Raw genomic sequence first — 14674 nt, 5'->3', positions numbered from 1 at the left:
ATCTCCATGAAGCTCTCCTGGAGATACTCCCAAAGCCTTTGCAAAAGGTTTCTGGGGAGGGCAGCCTTATTCCGTCCTCCATGGTAGGACACTTTACCACCAGGCCAGTAGCACATAGTCTGGAATCATTGCATCACAAAGCCTGGCAGCGTATGGTCCTGGTGTTTGCTGGCATTCAAGCAACATCCCTTCTTTATCTCTCTGTGTTATCCTCAGGAGAGTGATCATCCCAGAGAATTGGGTGGGGAGGGGGGTTTAGTTGGGTTTGTGCTCCACGTTAACCTGAAAACCGCAGCCCCTCCTTTTAAATGGCCAACCCAATGGGTGCTTGGTATGGGAAAGGAGGGCGCTGCTGTCTGAAACCATTCCCACATGTTATGAAGGTTGAAGAAGCTGAAAGACTGTGACTTACCATGGCTGCCTGCAAGCCGAATTCTGTTGCCCGGCCCTGCATGTGTGATCTCTCACACCAAACCGGCAGGCCCTCAATATAAGAGGCAAAATGCGACCATGTACCGAAAGCTACATAATGTTAACAGCTTGGTTCACTGTGAAAGAGTCTACCCATTGTTCTCTAAAATGTGTCTTTTTAAATACTACTCTCCCTTTTTTTCCTCCTGCAGCTGCAAATATTTCAACGCTCCCCCTATCATCTCCATCCCAGAGGCTAACACAGATAAGAAGGCAGAAAAAAAGCACTCATGATGAAATGTTCTCTGAGCTCATGCAGTCCTCCCACACTGAAAGAGCCCAGCAGAATGCGTGGAGGCAAACAATGTCAGAGTCCAGGAAAGCAGAAAATGAACGCGAGGACAGGAGGGACGAGCGAGATGAGAGGTGGCGGGAGCAAGATGAGAGATGGCGGTAGCGCGATGAGAGGAGGCAGCATGCAATGCTGAGACTACTAGGGGATCAAACTGGTATGCTCCGGTGTCTGGTGGAGCTGCAGGAAAGGCAGCAGGAGCACAGACTGCTGCTGGAGCCCCTCCGTAACTGCCCTCCCTCCTCCCCAAGTTCCATAGCCTCCTCACCCAGACGTCCAAGAACGTGGGGTGGCGAGGGGTCCTCCGAGCACCCAACCACTCCACCCCAGAGGACTGCCCAAGCAACAGAAGGCTGGCATTCAATAAATTTTGAAGTGCAGTGTGGGCTTGTCCTTCCCTCCTCCCCTCATCCACCACCCCACCCGGTGCTTCCGTCCTCCCCTATCCTTTCTGGGCTACCTTGGCAGTTATCTTCCTATTTTGTGTGATGAATTAATAAAGAATGCATGAATGTGAAGCAACAATGACTTTATTGCGTCTGCAAGTGGTGATCAAGGGGGGGAGGGTGGTTGACTTACAGGGAAGTAGAGTGAACCAAGGGGCGGGTTTTCATCAAGGATAAACAAACACAACTGTCACACTGTAGCCTGGCCAGTCATGAAACTGGTTTTCAGAGCTTTTCTGATGTGCAGTGCACCCTGCTATGCTCTTCTAATCACCCTGGTGTCTGGCTATGCATAATCAGTGGCCAGGCAATTTGCCTCAACCTCCCACCCCGCCATAAACATCTCCCCCTTACTCTCATAGACATTGTGGAGCACACAGCAAGCAGCAATAACAATGGGAATATTGGTTTCGCTGAGGTCTAATCGAGTCAGTAAACTGCACCAGCAAGCTTTTAAACGTCCAAATGCACATCATACCACCATTCTGCACTAGCTCAGCCTATAGTTGAACAGCTCCTTACTGCTGTCCAGGGTGCTTGTGTATGGCTTCATGAGCCATGGCATTAAGGGGTAGGCTGAGTCCTCAAGGATAACTATAGGCATTTCAACATCCCCAACAGTTATTTTCTGGTCTTAGAAGTAAGTCCCTTCCTGCAGCTGTTCAAACAGACCAGAGTTCCTGAACCTTTCAGGTACCTTTCCCGGCCATCCCACGTTGATGTCAGTGAAACGTCCCTTGTGATCCACCAGTGCTTGCAGCACCATTGAAAAGTACCCCTTGCGGTTTATGTACTCGCTGGCTTGGTGCTCAGATGCCAAGATAGGGATATGGGTTCCGTCTATAGCCCTACCACAGTTAGGGAATCCCATTGCAGCAAAGTCATCCACTATGACCTGCACATTTCCCAGGGTCACTACCCTTGAGATCACCAGATCTTTGATTGTGTTGGCTACTTGCATCACAGCAGCCTCTACAGTAGATTTGCCCACTCCAAATTGATTCCCAACTGACTGGTAGCTGTCTGGCGTTGCAAGCTTCCACAGAGCTATCGCCACTCACTTGTGAACTGTGAGGGCTGCTCTCATCTTTGTATTCCTGCGCTTCAGGGCAGGGGAAAGCAAATCACAAAGTTCCATGAAAGTGCCCATACGCATGCTAAAATTTCGCAGTCACTGGGAATCATCCCAGACCTGCAACACTATGCGGTCCCACCAGTCTATGCTTGTTTCCCAGGCCCAGAACTGGTGTGCCACGGCATGAGCCTGGCCCATTAGCACCATGATGCCCGCATTACCAGGGCCCGTGCTTTGAGAGAAGTCTGTGTCCATGTCCTCATCACTCTCATCATCGCGCTGCCATTGCCTCCTCGCCTGCTTTTGCAGGTTCTGGTTCTGCACATACTGCAGAATAATGCGCAAGGTGTTTACAATGCTCATAACTGCCCTGGTGATCTAAGCAGGCTCAAAGCTTGCAGTGGTATGGCGTCTGCAGGAGAACAGAGTTGCAGCGGAAGCGGTGGCTGACAACAGATGCCACGAGAATAGATATTTACAGAGAATGATGAGAGCACCTGCAAGGTGGATTCATGAGAGCAAGAGAGCAAAGTTGCCACGGAAGCGGTGGAGGATGACGGTTAGCACTGCGCACATTTCCCGAGGAAGAACACACTTACCCGGGAGCCCATGACAGACAACATGGAGAAATTCGCTATTGAGACAATAGCAGCAGAGCAGAGTTGCAGCGGAAGCGGTGGATGACGACGGTTAGCAGTCCTAGTGCATCGTCTGCTGCCAGCAGCACCTAGGACACAACAGCAGCGGTGCCGGTGAGCTGAGCTGAGCGGGCTGCACGCTTGCCGTGGTATGGCGTCTGCGTGGAAAAAAGGCATGAAACAATTGTCTGCCATTGCTTTCATGGAGGGAGGGGCCACTGGCGACATGTACCCATAACCACTCGCGACAATGTTTTTGCCCCATCAGGCATTGGGAGCTTAACCCAGAATTCCAATGGGCAGCAGAGACAGTGCACCGCTCCATAGGTCGATGCTAGCCACGGTAGTGAGGACGCACTCCGCCGACTTAATGCGCTTTGTGTGGACATACACAATCGACTGTATAAAATCAATTTCTAAAAATCTACTTCTATAAAATTGACCTAATTTCATAGTGTGGACATAAAGATGCTATAGACCTTTCTGTAAAACACAGAAGCACTAAGCCTACTCCAGCCTTGTGCAGACATTACAAGCAAGCAAAATAAAATAAGCCTATAGGAAAAAATATCAGTGTCTCCAAAATGGATAAGAATGAAATTCATAATGAAGAAAGTCAGTTGCCAATTCTCACAAATTTAACATGATCCTTGTAGTATTTAGTGGATTTTTAAAAGGCCCACATTCTGGAGTCATGTGATTACGTGGGGAAAAAAAGTAAAGCTACATTTCTAGCCCTTAGGGTTTCAGAGAGAGAGAGAGGCTAAAAAACCAGAAAGCAAATAAAAAGAATCCAAAGTGTATTATTTTAACCATGGTTTTAACCCAATTTAATTATTGGTGGGTGGAGGGGAAGGAGAGCCTGGCACATAATTTTTGAACACTTGGGGTTGGCAAATCTGCTTATATTATAAATCATGGGGAAAAGAAACTATAGAAAGCAGCTGATAGTGTCACTTAAGTTACAAAGCGCAAAACTTACCTCTCCTATCCACATTATGAATCTCCTCTCACTTGCCATGGCATATTATATGCACATCATGTCATTTGAATATCATGTGTATAGTCTACACTCGTTCAGTGTGTGGAATTCCCACTGACATGCACTGAAGTGCTGCAGAATATGCAATATAGAATTGTACTACAAACAAGAAATACACAACAGAAAGGAAAGTTTGTCTTCGTTCTTTTTTTGGTTAATATCAGAAACCTCAAATCTTTATGCATTTACAAACCAACCATGCAAATGATTTCCCTGCAACTACACTTGACAGCAGAAAACAGATTTTTAATTCTCCCTCAAGAAAAGCAAAATACATGTTCCTAAAAATAACAGAATTTATTCTCATTGTTATACTGTATATCCCACTGTCTTTTACAGAAGTCAGCTAATACCCCCACTGACACATTTCTCTGTGTTGTGTTATTGTTCTGAAAATTAGCTGACAGTCTGGTGGCTGTTTAATTACATAAATATCTCATGTCCCTTGTGCTTCTTGCTCATGGACAGTTAAGAGTGAAAGACTCTTATGTAAACACCAGCCAGTCACCAGTTCTGATTCTGGGCATGACCGAAGCAGTTTGTGAGTCAGACTGCGCTGCCTCAGAATCACAGGATCATCAACCTAATCAGGGAGTAGTAAACTGATCTCACTTGCACTCCTTTCACTCAGGTGTGACTTCAGTGGAATTACAGTATTCTTGATTTACAAGATCAAAATCAATCCTGGATAATCTTAATTCTATGAGGTCTTTTATTCATAAAATATCACTCATTAAAATGATTAAGCCTACACATAAGGTAGCATTGCCCCTTTTTGACCCAAGTGGCTAGTCAAAGTTCAGGGCTATGTGGGAGTTTGAGGTGGAAGGAGAAATTGGTGGCAGCCAGGTATTTCTTTGATGCAGCCTTGTTTATTTACAAGGAATGCACAAAGTCCTGTGTCCCTGACCACAGAAGGACCCAAGAACAAAAGGGAGCAGGTCCTTAGCTTACCAGCCCCCCAGACCTCTTTGGCCAACACCAGACCTAAAAACTCTCTAGCTTTTCCCACTCCAGCATCACACCACTGTGCTTACAGGCTCCTGCTTGGTTTTTCTTGCCATTTTTCCTCTGCCTCTCTCTCTCTCTCTCTCTTCTTCTTTGTGACCTCAGCAGTATCTGAATGCTCTCTCACAGTCCCACACAGCCCTCCCCAAAACAATACGCAGCCCAAAAGCTCCTGAGGGGGTTTACACACTCCTGTTGTCTTAGGTGAGGCTTATGTTTATAGTTAAGTTAACTGAAGGGTGAGTTGACACCTATCACCCTCAATGGCATTTTAACCCAACACATAACAAGCTTTCACCCACTTCATAACAGTATCTTCTTTCAGATGTTATGAGATTTTATTAAATTTATTATTGCACTTTTAACAGTGAAACATAGGAAGGCTATATCAGTATCATATTGGCATATGAGGTATGGATATACCTCCAATATGGGAATTAAGAAAAGAGAGCGAGGTGGAGGAGAGAGTAGAACTGGATCAAGGGGATATCTTAAGAATCAATTTTAGTTTCTGGAAGCTCATCCACCTGTAAGCATAGAGGAGATGCAGCATATTTATTTGTGTTAAAACTCCAAACCATAATTTACAACTGTTAGAGAAGTGAGTGTAGATTTCACTAATTAATGAAGGAAATGTGATTTGCATGTTCTGAATGCTTCGAACATGCTGAAAGGAATTCCTACAGGAAGAGATTCAGTGTGAATCCAGAGCATTGGATTTGTGGAGCTACTCCAGCTTTAACAGCTGTAAGCAAGAGCAGATCTGACTCTTAACGTTTAGAATTATGAAGAAAACTTAAATGATCTTGCTGTACAGAAACAAGCCTGAGAAACCAAGAGCAACAGGCAATAGAGGGAATGCTCACAGATTAATAGGGATAGGAATGACTGGAGATTTTGGATGTACTTGAGGTGAACAATTACACAGTAACACAAATAAGGAAGTTTACTTTGAGCCAGGTGATGGCTGCCCCAATGTGGGGGCAACAGCCTTCCCCCTTCCGTGTGACCCTGCTCAGGGGGCAGCACAACTGGTGTGGAGAGAAGAAACATTGCTAAGCTAGATCTAGAGAGCCATTGCCTCTCCACTGGCCCAGTGCAGGTGCAGTACATGTCACTCCCTTTCCTAGGGAGCTAAAGCTACTGCTTCCTGGTACACTCTGGGAAGGAATTCTTGACAAGTCAGTCAGCATTCCTCCTACAGTAGTGTCTAGAGGCCTCTAAGATCAGAACCCCTTTGTGCTAGCTATTGTACTTACACATAGCAAGATACAGTCCCTGCCTGAAAGAGTTTACAACCTAGACAGGCAAAGGAAGTATTACTATCATACCCATTTTATAGATGGCAAAACCAATGTACAGTGTCACTCAGGAGTTGAATGCAGTTTTCCTGAGACCAGTTCCGTGTCTTAACTATAAGACCAGCTTTCCTTTCAGCTAGATGCAGCCTCGTTTCAAAATACTTGAAATTCAAATGGTGACCATTATCTGATACCTAAAATCATAATATGAGAAATTCTGATTGGACCAGCTACTCTATGGACTCCCAGTTCTGCACAGCTGCTTGTAGAGTGTTCCAAAACCCCACAAGGCAGTCAGTAGCTCAAAGCCACCGTCTGGCCTTTTGTTTGGGGGAGAGAAGGAGATCAAATTGAACAATGCACCCCACACCAAAAATGCATGATGACTCTAACAAACCTTAACCAGCAATTCTTTTGTTGTGCTTCAAGTAATTATTCTTCCTTCCAAGGTGAATAATAAATGAGACCCAAAGTGTTATCACTGTGTATGTTTTAACATTTGCACAATTGCTACTTTCTGGCTATTTTATGTCACCTTGCTACAAAATGGTTCATTGTAGCTCATCTCCAAGACGTGGAAATGTTTTGCTTTATATTCATTTGGATATATTTATTACTTTACTGAGCTCAGAATAATGATAATGATATTTTATTAATGCACTTTGCTCTTCTAAAAGAATGAAATATCTATGGAGGCTCGACTTAAGGATCAGGCCCTGTGCTAGGAGTCTAAAAGACATGTATTCAATTCCCAGCATTACCAAAGGCTTCCTGAGTGAGCTGGACAGATCACTTTCTCTCTCTATGGCTCAGTTGTCTACCTGTAAAATGGAGATTATAATATTGCTTTCCTCCCACTCTTTGTCTTGTCTATTTTGGTTGGAAGCTGTTCTTTGTGTGTTTGTGTGTACATATAGCGCTTAGTTCAATGGGGCCCCAATCTCAGCTGTGGCCCCTAGGTAATACAAACAATAATGCTATCCCAAATTTCCCTCCTCCAGAAAACTGCATGACTCTGTGATCTCCATCCATGTCCAGTCCACCACAAGGAAAAGTGACCTCCAATAGAAGCAGTAGTTGTTCTTCATCAGATCTTTAAGATGTGTTCCTTGTAGAAAGTGTAGAATGTTACACACCCACTGCGTGCTCGTTTTTTTTCTAGAATAGGAGATAAATCTATGCCTTTGAGGAACATCTATAATATAAATTAGAGTGTGCTAGTCAGCTACAGCTGTGTTCACACATGGTTATAATAAATTATCCTTGTCCAGTGTAATCAGGGATTTCATATAAATAAATATGCTAGCTGAACTATGCTATGGGATTGTAAAGTAAGCCACTATGCAATTTGTAGGTTGGTTTCTTAATGTGTTGTAACATGTTAGGTGTGGCTACCAATAATGTTACAACAGAATTACACAACCTTAGAAGCAAATAACTAAGAAATAAAAAACTGGGTCATCCCAATGCTAGAACACTGAATCCAGACGTCTGATACTTTCACTTATACATAAAAACATCCTAAATAGAGTTTCACTGATAAGCGTGGAACAAATCCGGCCATCCTTACTCCGGCAACACTCCCATTATTTGGCTCTGTGTTGGCAAATAAACTTCTGTATCTGTACAACACACAGCCCAGTATAGTTGTCTGATTTACTGCTTGATGAAGCAGAAGAGACTGGGTTATGAGAGAGAAACCCCTCTATTGGTGCTGAATGAAGACCAAACATTTTTGTTCGTGGCCAAAACTTTTCGGTTTGGGGGGGTTTCAACTAAAAGCCGAAACTTTCCACAGAAAGCAAACACCTTCCAACAAACATGGTCATTTTGTCAAAAATCCAAGTTTCCATCAGAAAACAGTTTGGATGCAACATTTTGGACCAGATATCTTCCTTCATAGCAAAGGTAATGCTGAAATATTGGGAATCGGTACATTTATATTTTGTATAAACATTCTCATACCCAAGCTGCTCTGGTTTGAGAGTTCCCTTTAACTCAATCTGTATAAATGCAAGTCCTTGTTTTCCTCCTTTCTTTCAAGGCTACTGCCTAATCCAGTCTATGTATTTATAGTCACACTCATTTTACCTGGGTTTAAAAAAGAAAGACAGAGCTCTAAAGAGACATTATAACCTTCAGATGAGTCCAAGTCTTTTCTTTTTTTTAAAGCTGGCTGTTGTGTTACCCATTTAAATTATCACATTCTCCACATTTTTAACAGGAGGAAACTCTTCAACGGGCCCGGGAGGAAGACGAGAAGAGAAAAGAGATCACTAATCATTTCCAGGGCACACTGAGTGATATCCAGACTCAGATTGAGCAGCAAAGTGAAAGGAACATGAAACTATGCCAGGAGAACACAGAGCTGGCCGAGAAACTGAAAAGCATCATTGATCAGTATGAACTCAGAGAGGAGGTGAGACTACTCAGGCATGCAGCCTCCTTGAGGTAGGGAAAGGCAGGTTTTGAAGTTCATGAGGATTAGATTTATTGACACCGCCCCATCCTCTTAATCTGCAATCATTTTTGTTCTTCACGAGGCTTTTCCGTGAAATGCAACATTGTCAAGATTTAATAACACATTGTAGTTTAATCCAGACCTCATCAGAAGCAAGTTAGTGTTTCAACCTTTCTCTGGCAGCTGCAGATTAATAAAAAATGTAAACCAGGGATGCTCGGCATCTGAACAGACTCTAGTGTGCAGACCCGCAGTAAAAAAATATACAGATAGCATATTATCCCTTCAGTAAATCTCAGAACTATTGAGAAAATTTCAACAAAACTCCTATATTTTCAAACTATGCTGATTTTTTCCCCATCTTTAGTAAATATCTCAACTCATGACTTTGTGGGACTTTTTATTGTTAATTAGTATGTTCATTGTGGTTCTCAGTCCAAATATATGCACTAAAAACAGAAGGAAAAGTGACATAAGTACTGTGTACTTCCAGTCTCAGAGGCTGACCCACTTTGGACTGAACACATCCATCTAATTATTTTAGAATCTTATGGTATCACACATGAGACCATCCCCTGAATGAACTATAAATGCATTTTAATGGTTTCTATCAAAATAAAAAGAAATTTTATCTAAATGTGGCATGATTTATAGACCCATCTCATAAGAGATTAAGAATTCAGATTTTTTTCCCAACCCAAATCAGAACAAAATATCAAAATTTTAAAAATGTTCATGAACTAACAATCTGAAACATTTTTTGGATTATGTCAATTCATAATTTCAAAATGTTTTGTTCTGATTTAGACTTCTATTCTTAAGCTTTTTTTAGAATAAATTAGCTAAAATTTTGAAACGTAAAGTCATTTCAAACCATAAAACAAAATTTTTCTATTAGAAAATGTCAAAACAGGATGTTTAGACCATTTCAAAAGTTTTTTCTCAAAATTTTTTCAAATTGAGCAATTGGTTGAAAGCAACCCTTTCCTGTGGACAGTTTTGGTTTCATAAATCAGCATTTTCCCCCACACAAAAAAGTTACACTGGAAAATTCCCAGCCAGCTCTAATGATTTACTCAACACAGCAAGAGCCATTGCTATTGCTGATATTTCTTTTGGGAGAGCCTGCTATAGAGTCATCGATTCAAAGACCAGAAGCACCATGAGATTATCTAGTCTGACCTCCTGTATATTTCACCCACTAATTTCTGCATCAAACCAATGTTATGTGGTTGAGCTGGAACACATGTAATTACCAGGAGGAAACAATAGTCAATAAGGGCTCAACCTCACAAAGTGCTGAGCACTCTGGCCTGATCCAGTAAAGTACTGAAGCACATGCTGAACTTTACATGTGTGTGTAGTCCAATTGCCTCAGCAAGACAGCTCCTATGCTTAAATTTAAGCATGTCCTCAAGTGCTTTGTTATGTCAGGCAAGAATGCTCAGCACCTTGTAGACTGAAGCCCAAAGGGCCCGATCCTGTTTAGAGCTCTGTCCCGATGAACCCCTGCACCCACATTGAGCTGTTTGCAAGGTTGGGGCCTAAAATCTCTGTTTTCACTTTATAGGATCAATTGACTTTGATGTTTGATTCTAATATGCTCCATCTGTCAAAATCTTGACCAATTAACAGCACCAATAAACTGTGTTATGCATGTTCATGATCTAATGAGCAAGCATTTGAGATATGATTAATCTTTTTGATTCTACTAATGAGTTTATATGTGGATATTGTACATTCTAATGCACAGTATTGGAAAAGGTCCCCAGGACTTTTTTGTTATTATAAATCTAAATGAATACAAACTTGGTTTCACTTCTAGAGTAAATTCTGGTACAATTTGTTCTTATGACAAGACCTATCATTTTCTAATAACTGCAATAGGCTGGGAATGTTTGGGGTTTCCATTTGTAGAGCCCTTCTCGGTACAAAAATTGGATCTGCATTCAATAGGTGATCTGTAAAGATGGTAAGCAATACAACCACATCCGCAGTTATAAAGTAGATATCCATGGATTTGCAGGGCTCTATCCATTTGCAATATTTTGGCCTTTATGCTTGTTCTAGTAGGCAGCCATACATGTGTGAGCATGCAGGTCTGTTTTTTCACTACATCTGCAATTTCAACACAGCAGAGTTTGTTTTCTTGCAGCAACTTGATAAAATATTTAAGCACAGAGAACTTCAACAGAAACTGGTGGATGCCAAGTTGGAGCAATCACAGGAAATGATGAAAGAAGCAGAGGAGCGACATGAACGAGAAAAGGAATACGTACTTATCTATCTAATCTGTCTGCTCATTTGTCTGTCTGTCATTAGATAAAAGATGGGCCCATCTCATCCCTGAATACCATTTCACCACTATAATTGGCTCTACAGGTCTGAGTTGTGAGACAGTGACAGGGCAGTGTGAGGGAAACTTTGGTGTGCCTGTACTGTAGATTCAGGAATGCAGCCTCCAGAACTGCCAGATTGCCACCTTTTCTTAGTGCATGGCTAATTCATCAGTCATGGGGCCAGATCATGCTACCAGTCCTAAAGCACCAATCTCCATCAATGCCTGCCAATGACATTTCCCCATGGGCTCTGATGACCCCACTGAATGTGCCTGAATTCCAATTGGGCCCAGCTGGTAGAGGGTGTCTCCAGTAGAGGGTGTCTTCAGTAGAGGGTGCGGGCAGTGGCTAACAGAGAGGCCAAGGAAGGAGTTTTGAGTGTATCATCCAGTAATCAAATCAACAGGTGCTGAAAGTGGAACCCCTAGAAGTGCTGTCCCTCTCAGAATGTGGGGGCTAGAGTTGTCACCTTTGCTGACTCTGTCTACAAAACCCTTCTCCAAAAGTATTTTAGCCAGGCTATATGGACCTATTTCTGTTATTTCCATTTTTTCATGAAGTAGTGAAAAATCAACATTCTTTGTACATGGTTTTCTGGAGAGGGGAATTTTCTTTGCAATTCTCCGGAACAACTAGCACCTATGAAAGAGTAAGCTCAATAACTGGTTCAATTAGTTATAAAATCATAAGGGAATGGGCATATAATAATACATACTTATGCTTAAATAGTTTTATGAACATTAACTGAATTAATGCTCGCAGCCTGCCTTTGAGGTAGGCAAGTATGGATTATTACAACTTGGTAATAATACAGCCCAAACTCAGTCAAAGAAGTTAAGTGACTGTATAGGCACTGACTCCATGGGTACTCCAGGGCTGGAGTACCCATGGAAAGAAATTAGCAGGTGTTTAGCACTGTGGCAAGAGGGCCGATTTTAGTCTGGTGGGCCCTGCGCTTTTCTTGTCGGGGAGCTAAGATGCCACCTTTGCCCTGCTCTTGGGTGCCGAAGGCTCTGCTACTAGCCCGGGAAGGTGGTAGAGGAGGGAAGCGGGGGAGGGGTCTGGGTTTGCTATGAGTCCCAGCCCCTCTCAACTCCTGTGGGTTTCTTACCCTCGTCCCCCTTAAGTGGGATTACCCTCGGTCCTTAGATGCTGGGGAGAAGGGAGTCTCCCTGTCCTGCTGGGCAGGGTCTCCCTTACTCCAGTTCTCAGGTTTTCAAAATCTCTCAACGCACCTCCAAGCTCCAGTCCTTCCTTCCTCCTCCTCCTCTGTCTGCCAGATGCAGGGGGGTTTATTAGGTTCCTAACAGGGCCTTAATTGACTGCAGGTGCTCCAATTAACCTGCGGCCACCTTCCCTAGTCTACAGGGAACCATGCCTTAATTGGTCTTGAGCTTATATATCTAGCACTCTCCCACTGCTCCCTGGCCCTCCTGTATCACAGCACCCATGGGCAGTCAGCTCTCCCCTCCCCCTCCAGCACCTCCTGTCCAGCTGCTGCCCCGCCAATCAGCGCCTTCCCCTTCCTCCAGCGCCTACCACCCACTGCGATCAGCTGTTTCGTGGTGTGCTGGAGACTCTGGGAGGGAGGGGAAAGAGTGGGGATGGGGCACGCTGGCAGGAGGGGGCGGAACTGGGCAGGAAAGAGGTGGGCAGGGGTGGGAGTTTGGGGGAAGGGATGGGGTGGGTGCGGGGCCTGGTTCGGAGTGGGGATGGGAAGAGGTGGGTCGGGGGTGGGGGTTTGGGGAAAGGGGTCAGGTGGGGGTGCGGTCTGGGGTGGAGCGGGGGTATGAACACACACATACACCCACACACCCGTCCAGAGGAAGCTGGTGCCTATGAGTGAGTGGCCCCAAGCCATGCGATGAGTCAATGTCAGAGTAGGATTGGTACACTGGAATTCATCATTCACAGTCTTGTATCCAGACTGCAGGACTATACTTGTCCTCCACCTGAATCATATTGCACACTACTGAGTTCAAGGCACCATGCTATTAAAATATATGTAATTAAGACATTTATGATCCAGCCCTCTTAGGATGAGCTCAGTAGTACAGAAGGGCAAACTTCAATCACAGAAAGCACTTGCTGAAAAAGTCTTTCAGGGACAGAATTGTCTTACAACTCTCTATGTACCATTTTACAGAGCTCTCCCCATCAGTTTTGCCTTAAGTTTTTAGCTTTTTCAAGCTGTTTTTTAATAAAGTGTTTTTATTCTTATAGTTATCCAATTAGTCTTTTAATTGTACTTTTTGTCTTAACTTCAACACCATACATGGTTTACTTGCCCCAGCACAAAACCTCTTTACCTCCCTCAGCAAGCGCTGCGAGATCTACAAAAACATACAAGGAGGGACATTTGTGCAGTGATGTTTTTAAAATGTGCTCTTGCTTCTTAGGAACCTACTCACTGAACATTAAACAAACGCTGAAATTAAACAAACCCTGAAAACAAACCCTTCAAGCAAACATGGCACTGCACTGCATGCAGTATTGTGAAGCAGGTTTCTCCAGTCTATTCCTCCTCCTCTAACTTCCCCCAAAGATCCAGAGCACTCAGCCCCGATATTGAGGTCAGGCAGCAGGGCCAGGATTAATATAAGTACCGACTGAGAAAACAAGTTAGTCACCTAATAAAAATGAATTATCTAATTGACTGAGCCTGCAAGGCCCCACACTCAGCTCACTGGAGTTTGTCTGTAACACAGTAACTTTTGAACACTGCGTCCGATCAATTCTAAAATACCCAGAAGTGTTCTAGGTATCAATGGGCAGAGCCCTAATCATCTTGGTGAAAGTGGAAAAGCTCGATTTCTGCTGTGAGAGGAAAATCAGGCCCACAAAGTGCCCACTTGGGGCTGCAGATGGCGGAATCGCCCTGGCGGCCCCTGCTGATGCTGACATGTCATAGGCAGCCCCTTCATACACTGCTCTCTCTCGTGGGCTGTACAGCTTGGCCTACAGAAGCAATGAAGAGTGTGATTCTCTAGTAAAAATGTAACATTTAGTACTACGTGTGCTTCTTTAACTGTTAGCACAACCTGAGGATGTGTTAGCACATGGCTTCAATGGCCTAAGGTAGATTTTCTTCACCGTCCTACATTTGGAGGGTTGCTTTGACATCCCAATGTGCCATGTATTATTGGATCTGCAATTAAATGTGGGTGCAATGTAGGCCTACTAGACTTCTAAGTGCTTGATTTGAAGGCACAGTCAGGTACTTGAACATCTAGTTTACGTGAATTTGCAATTCTGTGGGTGCCAAAAGGAGAGCCTGATTTGAAAATCTAGCCTATAATACTTCGTTACACCTTGCCTTAAAACAGATTGTAAACTGTTAGGTGCAGGGACTGGCCCTTACTCTGTGTTTATAATGCATACCACAATGGGGCCTGCCTGGTCCTGATTGGGGCCTCTACCATAACACAAATACCAAACAATCACATCATAATTTTTCTAAATATTGCATTCGATATTTTTATTATGAATTGGTCTCCGAGTTGAGACCGCCCTTATTATCACTTCACATTTTATCAATACAAATACTAATTTTTATGATTCAGTTTCTCCCAGTTTGTTTTTTGCAGATTATCTTGGGCTG

General features: G+C 43.5%; 1 protein-coding gene across 1 annotated transcript in view; it reads left to right on the top strand.

Annotated features, from left to right (window-relative positions):
- The window catches only part of TXLNB (taxilin beta), a 51643-nt gene that overhangs the window by 22772 nt on the left and 14197 nt on the right, over positions 1-14674 (top strand). Inside the window, exons 4-5 of the mRNA XM_077811776.1 lie at positions 8498-8692; positions 10890-11009. Coding sequence (XP_077667902.1) covers positions 8498-8692; positions 10890-11009 — 315 coding nt within the window. The remainder of the gene's footprint in view (positions 1-8497; positions 8693-10889; positions 11010-14674) is intronic.

The sequence above is a fragment of the Eretmochelys imbricata genome, chromosome 3 (assembly GCF_965152235.1).
Source record: "Eretmochelys imbricata isolate rEreImb1 chromosome 3, rEreImb1.hap1, whole genome shotgun sequence".
Classification (NCBI taxonomy): Eukaryota; Metazoa; Chordata; order Testudines; family Cheloniidae; genus Eretmochelys; species Eretmochelys imbricata.
This window is presented reverse-complemented; position numbering and strand designations above follow the sequence as displayed.